Raw genomic sequence first — 13079 nt, 5'->3', positions numbered from 1 at the left:
AATATCTGCTTGGGGAACTGGGGAACTGCAAGGCAGCTATAGGGAAAAGGAGGCCTAAAGAGGGCTCTACTCAGCCACCACCATTGTTTGTCCCTGGGAAAGCAGGTGGAAACATTTCCTCTCTAGATCTCATTCAAACCCTGGCCGAAGTTCATTATGTGGTCTTCAGAACTGACACAGAATTGATCATGTTGACTGTGTATAATTTGTGTTAAAGGAAGACTCAACAGTAAATCATAAAACCTATCTGGTGAAGAGGAGTAACCTGACCGTCCACCAGGAGACACCTGAGGAAGAAGCACCTGTGCAGGTGATGGCATTGTTAGATGTTTACATGTTTCCCAGTGAGCTTTCCCTAGTCTGATGGTTCTTAACCCTCATAATGCTGCAGAACCATGTGCAAGGTCTTTTATCTTCAAGGGGCCTCAGGGCTTGAGTAAGGGCAGGTGAGAGGAACCAGGGTTGAGTGAAGGCTGAAAGGCCTCCCTTTGTGGAAGACCTCGGGACCTTCACATGATGCCCGAGGGATCTAAAGTGGACTGGGGTTGAATTTGCACCCAGTGAGGTTGATGGGACTTAGGGTTCTTAGGTGTATTATAAGAAAAATAAACCAGTATGATACTTCTTGTACAATTGAGACAACCAGACCACACATTCATATTAGATAGCCAACTTAACAAATATAAGTAAGATTCAAAGTCACAGTCCTGTTTCAGAGTTCATAAAATTTCAAGGCAGAATAATATCCTTCTCAAGGTTGCAGGACAAGCAAGCCAAAATTATTCAAATGGACACATGCTTCATGCGAAGTATATACAAACACTATCGTGATTCAGATGAAGCAGTAGTTGATTCTAAGGGAGAGATGATAGAGGCCTACTCTACAATGATGGAGAGAAGAGAGCCTTGAAAATACAACACAATGTCCCTGGCCAGTTGGCTCAGTGGTAAAGCATTGGCCCCAGCATGTGGGTGTCCAGGGTTCAATTCCCGGTCATGGCACACAGGAGAAGTGCCCATCTGCTTCTCCACCTCTCCTCCCCTTCTCTCTCCCTCTCTCTCTCTCTCTTTCCCTCCTGCAGCCATTGCTCAATTGGTTCTAGTGCATTGGCCCTGGGCGCTGAGGATGGCTCCATGGAGCTTCTACCTTGGGCACTAAAAATAGCTCAGTTGTGAGCATGGCCCCAGACGGGGGTTGCTGGGTGGATCATGGTCAGGGCACATGCAGGGGTCTATCTCCCTCCCTCTCACTTAGAAAAGAGAAAAAGAAAAAAAATATATATATACACATACACCGAGGAGAGTCATAAATTTCTGGCTTGAAATGGATAGTACTATTTCTGAAGATGAGGAAGAGAGTGGGGAGTGAGCTTGTGGTGGGGGGTAATTGAGAATTCCCTTTGGACATGTTGATTAGAGAATGCCTGAGATTGCATACCTGCTTTGAGGCCTTTGCCCTGCTGCTCCCTCTGATGGAACACACTGTCCCCAGACCATCACCTGTCAAGACCCAACATCATTTCCAGGGCTTAAAGCAAAGACCAAATACTCTTTTCCTGCATTACTCTCATCCCCTACACAACACTATTACCCTATTTTATTTCTTTTAGCACGTTTATCACTTTCTGAAATTATGTTGTTACTTTGTTAATTCATGCATTACCCTGTCTTACTTACTCCAGTAAGTTCCGTATCAGCAGGGACTTTTCGGTCACATTCACTGCACTAGCCTGTTGGACAGTGTCTGGCGATAGTGGGTGCTCCATATGAATTTTTGAAATGAATATTGGAGTGAAGGTAATGCTAAGTAGCCAGTTGAATATGTGAGTCTGAAGCTCAGAGAGGAGGGGAGATCAAACCTGCAGATACTCAGGTCATTGCATAAAGATGGCTTTTAAATCTATAGGGATTACTTAGACCCTCTTGTACTGAGAAAAAAAGGGACAGATGGCCCAGGACCGAACCCTGGGAAAGCTCAGCATTTCAAGTTTACCTCCAAACTCTTTCTCTGAAATCCATGTAAAGTTTTAGAGCCCTCTCCTTCTTTTATACTGTAATGAGCTGCACACTTTTCTTGTCTTCCTCATTAAGATCATAAACCTCTTAAGGAAAGAATCTTTTTTTTTTTTTTGAAAGAATCTTGTAGTCAAAATTACATTTTTGAATTCAGCTAGGTTGTACAGGAATGGACTGGCATGATAGCGTTGTTACATTAGAGAATTGTACCCACTGCGATGCCAATGTTAAGTATATTAATATTTTGAGTTAATGGACACTGACTGTCCCCAAGTTTTAATGAATTATTACTAATGGCATGTTTTTATCCAGAAATTAAATATTGTCAACATATCATGCTGTGATGTCAGGGGGTGTGAAAATCTAATTGTTTGATCAATATTAAATGCTGTATTTTAATTCTTTATAAACTTTCAGGATATTGAAAGAGACTTGAAACAAATTAGACTTCAGAATGTAAAGGAAAGTAAAATTCCAGACCAAAAATATAAAGCTAAGGTAATAAATATTTTCTTCCAGTTTCATATTAAGAAACTAGTGGGGGTGGGGGGTTGTCCATATTTTGCAGTCTGGATTTGCCTACAGAATTTTTTCTCCTACTATTTTATGGAATTGCTTTATTTTGAAATGTTAGAATATTTGTTTTTTAAGTATCTATGATGTCAAATAGGGAGGAATCATTTGAAGGTTTTTACTGGATTGCTGAACTAAGATTTTGTTTTGTTTTGTTTTCTTCTAGAGAGGGGTAAAGTTTGAAATTAATTTAGACAAATGTATTTCTCAAGGAAATATTCTAAAAGAGGAAGAGGTATGTCATTACATCTATATTTCCATTGGTAGGCATGAGAAAATGAGTGTCTTATTAGCATGTTTCATGAAGTTTTTCTGTAGGGATATGGGGAATTTTCTTCAATCTTCCTAGCAGGATCTCTGGTGTTCAAATGAGTCTTCCAAAATACTTCTTATCCTCCCATTCTTTTTTTAGTTGGAGTTATTCCCTTCAATGGATTATTCCAATTCAATTTATTTTTTATAAAGTATCTATTTTTTCTGTAATATTAACCTATAATCATAGCCAAATTAAAGTAGAAGACATAATACATAGTCAACAATATGCTTACCAGGAAACCGTGCAAATTTATTTTAGGCCTTTGTGTAAAGCTCAATTATGCATTTAGGTGCTCATGGAAACAGCAACAAATGCACGATTACAGCAAGCTCAAACCTTATTTTATTACCTGAGTTCAACATCTTTTTTAATCCTACTTTTTATTAGACTTACTAACAAATATCAAAATTGACTGGTGTGTGTTTCCATTTTATTTTCTCTAAATTTACTATTTTATTTATTTATTTTTATTTAATTAATTGTGTTTACATAGATTCTAGGGTCACCCTGAATGCCTCCCCCCTCCCCCCTATTCCCCTCAACATCTCTCTTACCCCCCTCCCTACAGCGTCCTCCCCCTTTCCTTCAGGTTTATCCCATCCTATCATCCCCTTTCCCTCTGTCCTCTTTTCCTCTGATCCCTTTGATCCCTCCTCTGTCTCAATTTCGTTCCTCAGTTCTCATTATTCCTTGGATTCCTCAAATGAGTGAGGACATATGATATTTTTCTTTCTCTGCCTGGCTTATTTCATTCAACAAAATAGTTTCCAGGTCCCTCCATATTGTTGCAAAAGGTAATATTTCCTTCTTTTTCATGGCCCCATAGTATTCCATTGTATATACATACCACTACTTTTTAATCCACTCGTCCACTGACGGACACTTGGGCTGTTTCCACATCTTCGCTATTGTGAACAATGCTGCCATAAACATGGGGGTGCATTTCTTTCTTTCAGTCGGTGATATGGTGTCCTTGGGATATATTCCTATCAAGTAGGATGGCTGGGTCAAAGCACAGTTCTATTTCTAATTTTTTGAGGAATCTCCATACTGTTTTTCCACAGTGGCTGCACCAGTCTGCATTCCCACCAGCAGTGCAGGAGAGTTCCCCTTTCTCCACATCCTCGCCAGCACCTATCATGTGTTGTTTTGTCAATGAGTGCCATTCTGACTGGTGTGAGGTGGTATCTCATTGTGGTTTTAATTTGCATTTCTCTAATGATTAGTGATGTTGAACATTTTTTCATTTGTCTATTGGCCATTTGTGTGTCCTCTTTGGAGAAGTGTCTATTCATTTCTTGTGCCCATTTTTTGATTGGATTGGTTTTTTCCTGGTGTTGAGTTTTACAAGTTCTTTATAAATTTTGGTTATTAATCCCTTATCAGACGCATTGTCAAATATGTTCTCCCATTGTGTGGTTTGTCTTTTTATTCTGTTCATATTGTCTTTAGCTGTGCGAAAGTTTTTTAGTTTGATATAGTCCCATTTGTTTATCCTGTCTTTTATTTCATTTACCTGTGGAGATAATTCAGCAAAGATATTGCTGTGATAGATGTCGGTGAGCTTACTGCCTAAGTTTTCTTCTAAGATACTTATGGTTTCACGATTTACATTTACATTTTTTATGCATTTTGAGTTTATTTTTGTGATGGTGTAAGTTGGTGGTCTAGTTTCATTTTTTTGCAGGTAGCTGTCTAGTTTTCCCAAAACCATTTGTTAAAGAGACTGTCTTTACTCCACTGAATGCTCTTACCTCCTTCGTCAAATATCAGTTGTCCATAAAGATGTGGGTTTATTTCTGGATTCTCTGTTCTGTTCCACTGATCTATATGTCTGTTCTTATGCCAGTACCAAGCTGTTTTGAGTACAATGGCCTTGTAGTATAACTTGATATCAGGAAGTGTGATACCTCCCACTTTATAGTTCTTTTTCAAGATTGCTGAGGCTACTCGTGTTCTTTTTTGGTTCCATATAAATTTTTTGGAATATTTGTTCTATATCTTTGAAGTATGTCATTGGTATTTTAATTGGCATTGCATTGAATTTATAAGTTGCTTTGGGTAATATAGACATTTTAATTATGTTTATTCTCTTAGGTGATGGGTATGCAACATAAGTGAATGACAAGATAATCTGAACATGTTTTCTTTGAATATATGTACCCTGATTTATTGATGTCACCCCATTAACATTAATAAAAATTTATTTTAAAAAATTATGTTTATTCTTTCTAACCATGAGCACGGTATATGCTTCCACTTGTTTGTGTCTTCCTTGATTTCTTTTATCAATGTTTTATAATTTTCTGAGTACAAGTCTTTAACCTCCTTGGTTAAATTTACTCCTAGGTACTTTATTTTTTTTGTTGCAATAGTGAAGGGGATTGTTTCCTTAATTTGTCTTTCTGACAGTTCATTGTTCATGTATAAAAATGTCTCTGATTTCTGTGTATTAATTTTATATCCTGCCACCTTGCTGAATTCGTTTATTAGGTCCAGTAGTTTTTTGACTGAGACGTTAGGGTTTTCTACATTGAGTATCAAATCATCTGCAAATAATGACAGTTTTACTTCTTCTTTTCCAATTTGGATGCCTTTTATTTCTTCTTCTTGTCTGATTGCTGTAGCTAGGACTTTTCATACTATGTTGAATAAGAGTGGTGAAAGGGGGCACCCCTGCCCTGTTCCTGATTTTAGGGGAATTGCTTTTAATTTTTATTTATTAATTATAATGTTGGCTGTGGGTTTGTTATAGATGGCCTTTATCATGTTGGGGTATGTTCCCTGTATTCCTACTTTGCTAAGAGTTTTGATCATAAATGGGTGCTGGATTTTATCAAATGCTTTTTCTGCCTCTATTGAAATTATCATGTGGTTTTTCTCCTTCCTTTTGTTTATGTGGTGAATCACATTAATTGATTTACAAATGTTGTACCATCCTTGCCTCCCTAGAATAAATCCCACTTGATCATGACGTATGATTTTTTTTATGTATTGCTGGATCCGGTTTGCTAATATTTTGTTGAGGATTTTAGCGTCTAAATTCATCAGAGATATTGGCCTATAATTTTCTTTCTTTGTGTTGTCTTTGCCTGGTTTTGGAATCAGAATTATGCTCGCCTCATAAAAGGAACCTGGAAGTATTCCTTCCTTCTGAATTTTTTGAAATAGCTTGAGAAGGATGGGAGTTAGTTCTTCTTTGAATGTTTGGTAGAATTCACCAGTGAAGCCATCAGGCCCAGGAGTTTTGATTTTTGGGAGTTTTTTTATAACTGTTTCAATCTCTTTTGTTGTAATTGGTCTGTTTAGGTTTTTTGATTCATCCAGATTGATTTTTGGAAGATGATATGTTTCAAGTAATTTGTCCATTTTACCTAGGTTGTTTAATTTTTGGCATACAGTTCTTCATAGTATTTTCTTACAATATTTTGTATTTCTGTTGTGTTGGTTGTTATTTCTCCTCTCTCATTTCTAATTTTATTTATTTGAATCCTCTCTCTTCTTTTCTTGGTGAGTCTTGTTAAAGGTTCATCAATCTTGTTTACACTTTCAAAAAACCAGCTCTTGGTTTCATTGATCCTCCGTATTGTTTCTTTAGCCTCTATGTTATTTATTTCCGCTCTGATCTTTATTATTTCCTTCCTTCTACTACCTCTGGGCTTTACTTGCTGTTCTTTTTCTAGTTCTTTTAGATGAAGGGTTAGGTTGTTTATTTGAGCTTTTTCAAGCTTCTTAAGGAATGCCTGTAGTGCTATGAACTTCCTTCTCAGGACTGCTTTTGCTGTGTCCCATAAATTTTGAGTTGTCATTTGCTCATTATCATTTATTTCTAGGAATTTTTATTTCTTCTTTGATTTCATTATTAACCCATTAGTTATTTAATAACATGCTATTTAGTTTCCATATGTTTGAGTATTTTTCAGTTTTTCTGTTGTGATTGATTTCTAGTTACATGCCATTGTGATCAGAGAAAATGCTTGATATAATTTCAATCTTCTTAAATTTGTTGAGACTGCTTTTGTGTCCTAACATGTGGTCTATATTAGAGAATGTACCATGAGCACTTAAAAAGAATGTATATTTTGCTGCCTTAGGGTGAAAGGTTCTAAAGATATCTCTTAAATCAAGTTGATCTAGTGTGTCCTTTAAGTCTGCTATTTCTTTGTTAATTTTCTTTCTTGAGGATCTATCTAGTGATGTTAGTGGGGTATTGAAATCTCCTACTATTATAGTATTGCTGTTGATCTCACCCTTTATATCCATCAAAGACTGCTTTATATATTTAGGTGCTCCTATATTAGGTGCGTAAATATTTATGATGGTTCTATCTTCCTGTTGGATTGCTCGCTTTATCATTATGTAGTGACTTTCTTTATCTCTTACTATAGTCTTTGTGTTTTTTTTGTTTTTGTTTGTATTTTTCTGAGGTTGGAAATGAGGAGGCAGTCAGACAGACTCCCGCATGCGCCTGACCAGGATCCACCCGGCATGCCCACCAGGGGGCGATGCTCTGCCCATCTGGGGCATTGCTCTGTTGTGACCAGAGCCATTCTAGCACCTGAGGCAGAGGCCATGGAGCCATCCTTAGTGCCCGGGCCAACTTTGCTCCAATGGAGCCTTGGCTGAGGGGAAGAGAGAGACAGAGAGGAAGGAGAGGGGGAGGGATGGAGAAGCAGATGAGCACTTCTCCTGTGTACCCTGGCTGGGATTCAAACCCGGGACTCCCGCACACCAGGCCGACACTCTACCACTGAGCCAACCGGCCAGGGCCTTATAGTCTTTGTTTTAAAGTCCATTTTGTCCAATATAAGTATTGCTGCCCCAACTTTTTTTTTCAGTTTTATTTGCATAAAATAGTTTTTTTCCATCCTTTACCTTCAGTCTATGTGCATCTTTTGTTTTAAGGTGTGTCTCTTGTACAGGTCCTGTTTTCTTATCCACGCAGCTACTGTATGTCTTTCGATTGGATCATTTAATCTATTTACATTAAGGTTATTATTGATATGTAGTTGTTTATTTCCATTTTATTCTTTTTTAAAATTTTATTTATTTATTTGTTTATGTTTTACAGGGACAGAGAGAGAGTCAGAGACAGGGATAGATAGGGACAAACAGACAGAAACAGAGAGATGAGAAGCATCAATCATCAGTTTTTCATTGCAACACCTTAGTTGTTCATTGATTGCTTTCTCATATGTGCCTTGACTGCAGGCCTTCAGCAGACTGAATAACCCCTTGCTCAAACCAGTGACCTTGGGTCCAAGCTGGTGAGCTTTGCTCAAACCAGATGAGCCCACACTCAAGCTGGTGACCTCGGGGTCTCAAATCTGGGTCCTCTGCATCCCAGTCTGACGCTCTATCCACTGCGCCACCGCCTGGTCAGTTGCCATTTTATTCTTTTTTTTTTTTTTTTTTTTCATTTTTTCATTTTTCTGAAGCTGGAAACGGGGAGAGACAGTCAGACAGACTCCCGCATGCGCCCGACCGGGATCCACCCGGCACGCCCACCAGGGGCGACGCTCTGCCCACCAGGGGGCGATGCTCTGCCCATCCTGGGCGTCGCCATATTGCGACCAGAGCCACTCTAGCGCCTGAGGCAGAGGCCACAGAGCCATCCCCAGCGCCCGGGCCATCTTTGCTCCAATGGAGCCTTGGCTGCGGGAGGGGAAGAGAGAGACAGAGAGGAAAGCGCGGCGGAGGGGTGGAGAAGCAAATGGGCACTTCTCCTATGTGCCCTGGCCGGGAATCGAACCCGGGTCCTCTGCACGCTAGGCTGACGCTCTACCGCTGAGCCAACCGGCCAGGGCGCCATTTTATTCTTTAAAGCTGTATTCCTCTTTTGTTATATTATTTTAATTAATTAATTTATTTTTAGAGACAAAAAGAGTCAGAGAGAGGGATAGACAAGGACAGAAAGACAGGAACAAAGAAATGAGAAGGATCAATCATTAGTTTTTCATTGCGTATTGTGACACCTTAGTTTTTCATTGATTACTTTCTCATATGTGTCTTGACCGTGGGATTCAGCAGATCAAGTAACCCCTTGCTCGAGCCAGCGACCTTGGGTCCAAGCTGGTGAGCATTTTGCTCAAACCAGATGAGCCCGCGCTCAAGCTGGCGACCTCAGGGTCTCAAACATGGGTCTTTGGCATCCCAGTCTGACACTCTATCCACTGTGCCACCACCTGGTCAGGCTGGTATATTCTTTTCCCATTTTGATCTGTTTAGAACAGGTCCCTTAACATTTCCTGCAGCATTGGTTTGGTTGTAATGAATTCCTTGAGTTTTTTTTTTTTTTCTGGGAAGCTTTTTATTTCTCCTTTCATTTTAAATGATGGCCTTGCTGGATAAAGTAGTCTTGGTTGTAAGATCTTGTTCTGCATTACTTTGAATATTTCTTGCCATTCCCTTCTGGCCTCAAGTGTTTCTGTTGAGAAGTCGAATGTCATCCTTATGGGGGCTCTTTTGTAGGTGATAGCCTTCTTTTCTCTAGCAGCTTTTAATATTTTCTCTTTATGGCTTAGCTTTGGTATTTTAATTATGATGTGTCTTGGTGTAGGTCTTTTGGGGTTTCTCTTTAATGGAGTTCTCTGTGCTTCTTGAACTTGTGAGACCCTTCCTTGCATTAATTTAGGGAGGTCTTCAGCTATGATTTGATTGAATAAAGTTTCTATCCCTTGATCTTTCTCTTCTTCTTTAAGAACCCCTATGATGCTGATGTTATTTCTCTTCATGTTGTCACAGAGCTCTCTCAGAGTTTCCTCAGACTTTTTGAGTCTCTTTTCTTTTTTCTGCTCTGCTTTCATGCCTTTGTTCATCTTGTTCTCCAACTTGCTGATTCAATCCTCAGCTTCATCCATCCTACTTTTAATTCCTTTCATTGTGATCTTCATTTCTGATATTGTATTTGTCACCTCTGACTGATTCTTTTTTAATATTTCAATGTCCTTTTTTTTTTTTCTGTATTTTTCTGAAGCCGGAAACGGGGAGAGACAGTCAGACAGACTCCCGCATGCGCCCGACCAGGATCCACCTGGCATGCCCACCAGGGAGCGATGCTCCACCCACCAGTGGGCGATGCTCTGCCCCTCCGGGACATCGCTCTGTTGCGACCAGAGCCACTCTAGCGCCTGGGGCAGAGGCCGAGTAGCCATCCCCAGCGCCTGGGCCATCTTTGCTCAGTGGAGCCTCGGCTGCGGGAGGGGAAGAGAGAGACAGAGAGGAAGGAGAGGGGGAGGGGTGGAGAAGCAGATGGGCGCTTCTCCTGTGTGCCCTGGCCGGGAATCGAACCCGGGACTTCTGCACGCCAGGCCGACACTCTACCACTGAGCCAACTGGCGAGGGCCTCAATGTCCTTTTTTATACTTGCTCTTTATTTAGTTGTTCGTAATGACCATCCATTATTGTTCTAAGATCCCCTATAGCATCCTAACAATCATTATTCTAAACTCTGCATCTGGCAGATTGGTTATTTCCATATCACTCAGTTCCTTTTCTGGAGATTTCTCTTGTGGTTTCATTTGGATTGCACTTCTCTGTGTTCTCATTATGTCTGTGTGTTTGGGTGTGTTGTTTGTAGGGCTGGTTGAGTCTAGGTTTAGTGTTGTCTGCTTCCAATTTTCAGTTTTGTTATTTTTAGGTCTTCTTGGGTTGGCCTCAGCTGTTATTTGAAATCCACTTTTGGATTTGGGCTGCTTTGAAGTCTTGATTTGTTTGTTTTCTTCTCACTTATAGTCTTGTTACTCCTCTCAGCAGAGGTCTTATTTGAAACTGTATCCAGGAATGCGGTGGGTGTAACCTGAGACTCTGAAGGCCTTATCTGCCAGTAACTGTCTCTGGGGGCGAGGTGCTTTCTCCTCTTCAGTAGGGGGAGGTGTATCTGAGATCTCCATAGAGACCTGAGTTACTACCCCTTCTCCCCACTTCTTGTTTTCAGCTGTGTCTTCTTGCAATGATTGGACTGATTGGAGCTGGAGAGATATCTTGAGATGGGTGACCCGGAACCACTTGTCTTGTGTTATGTGGAAGCATCAACCCCTCCCTCAGCTATTGCTTCCTCCAGCACTGAATAAGTCAGCTTCTCAGGTCCTCCCATGCATTCCTCTGCCAGTCACCATCTATCTGTCTCTCCCCCCTTTCCTTTTGGAAGATAATCCAGCCCTTTCAACACATCTCGTTCCCAGGTCCCCAGGCAAGTGGCTGTGAGCAATATTTATTACTCTTTTCCTTGGAATGAGAGCCCTTCTGGGGCTCCCTACCAGGCTCAGTGTGGCTTCTTCTTTGCTCCTTGGTTTTTGAGAGCTGGTCTTGTAGAGTTGGTTTTTCATGCTGATTGTTTCTAAATTAATTTGTAATTTAATTTGGTGGTGTGAGCTGGGAGTCTGTGCATCTGCCTACTCTGCTGCCATCTTCAGGTCTCTCTAAATTTACTATTTTAAATGACCAAAAGTTAAATATGTATATATATTCTATATCATACCTGACAGCCAATTTCATTTTTTCACATTGTTCATTAGTTTAAAACTTTTTAATGTTATTATTTATTTCATATTTGTGTGTGGTGAAAGACCAGTTTTTGTTGTTTTGGTTATTTTTTATTGATATTAGGGAGAGAGAGACAGGAACATTGATCTGTTCCTGTATGTGCCCTAACTGGAAATCAAACTGGCAAGCTCTATGCTTCTGGACAATGCTGTAACTAACTGAGCTATCCAGCCAGAGTCAGTTTTTTGTTTGTTTGATTTTTGTTTTTTTAAATAGACTCTCATGTTTTAGACCTGTCTGCAAATTGAGTGGAAGATATAGACGAAGATCTTCCATATATCTCTGTCCGCACACATGCACAGCCTACCCCTCCATCAACGTCATCCACCAGAGTGGAATATTTGTTAGAATTGATGGGCCCTCATTGACTGACACATCATTATCACCCAAAGGCTGTAGTTTACATTAGGGTTCACTCTTGGTGTTATACTTGCTATGGGTTTGGACAAATGGTACAATTACATGTATCTACCATTGTAGTATCATGCCAGGTGTTTTCACTGCCCTAAAATCCCTCTGGGTCCCACCTATCATTCAGACTTCTACTAGCATTTGCTACATAAGACTTCATTAGAGTGGTGATAGTGCTCACCTCTGTTTAATCATTAGGACTTTAAGTGTCCTGGTGCTGTGAGTATCAGAGAAGAGCAGGTATGAGGACAGTTTCTGGGTTGGAACCTGAGGAGTTATATACCCACAGGGCTTCTGTGAAGTGAGGCACGAACACTGGCCACTAGAATGAAAGAATAGAGTAAAAAATGTATGCCCTACCACAGTGCTCATGCTTTATTATTATTCTACACTTTGAAATGCTCAAAACACAGTGATCATTATTTTATTGATTATGGAGTATTAGGAGCAGTTGTAGGAACCCAATTAGGAATATTGTATACTTAAAGCAGGGTGTGGAGGAGATAAGCTTGAGAATTCTGTAGAATGACCTTGAGAATGCAGTAGAATAATACTGAAGGCAGGAAATCTGGATAAAAGTAAATTGCCATATGATCAGTGCTTGTCAATATTGACAACGAAAAGAAACGGAAACATTCTTGTTTCTATCTTGTTCTGACATAGTTCGATATTTAAAAAGACTAATTTATTTCTTTAATACAGATATATTGAATATTTGCCTTATATAGTATCTTGATAACTGTTGTTATTGGGAATATAAAAACTATTTTTTTTTTCAAACTATGGTTTATTTCTTTTGAAACACCACTCAATTGCTTTAGGCCATGGATATGCTAAATGAAACTTTGACCTTTGAGGACGGCATGAAGTTTAAGGAGAACAGACACATAAAGGAACATGAGGGTTACACAGACAAAGCATCTGAAACACTCTGTTCTTCAGAAGCAGGTACGCGTACCTTGAAAACTGCAGATGACAAGAAACTGTCTTATTAGCAACTAACTCATCTCAAACTCTGCCACAACTCCGCTGTCACCTGTCCCTCTTGCTCTACCTACCTGAGCTGGGCAGAGACCTGGCCCCACTGCCTCGGCCCAGCACCACGGGGTCCGCACCCCCCAACCCGAGACTCAGCTCCTCTCTTGCTCCATCTGACTGGCCCAGCACCACGGGGCCTGTGCCCCCCCCCCCACGCCAGACTCGGCTCCTCTCTTGCTTC

At 40.2% G+C, this 13079-nt stretch overlaps 1 protein-coding gene across 1 annotated transcript in view; it reads left to right on the top strand.

Moving 5' to 3' along the window:
• Positions 1-13079, top strand: part of NEK5 (NIMA related kinase 5) — an 86823-nt gene that overhangs the window by 56105 nt on the left and 17639 nt on the right. Inside the window, exons 16-19 of the mRNA XM_066235401.1 lie at positions 218-310; positions 2434-2514; positions 2756-2824; positions 12682-12808. Of these exons, the coding sequence (XP_066091498.1) occupies positions 218-310; positions 2434-2514; positions 2756-2824; positions 12682-12808 (370 nt within the window). The remainder of the gene's footprint in view (positions 1-217; positions 311-2433; positions 2515-2755; positions 2825-12681; positions 12809-13079) is intronic.

Source organism: Saccopteryx bilineata, chromosome 6 (assembly GCF_036850765.1).
Source record: "Saccopteryx bilineata isolate mSacBil1 chromosome 6, mSacBil1_pri_phased_curated, whole genome shotgun sequence".
NCBI classification, from domain to species: domain Eukaryota; kingdom Metazoa; phylum Chordata; class Mammalia; order Chiroptera; family Emballonuridae; genus Saccopteryx; species Saccopteryx bilineata.
The sequence above is the reverse complement of the archived record's forward strand: the minus strand, read 5'-3'. Positions and strand labels throughout refer to the sequence as shown.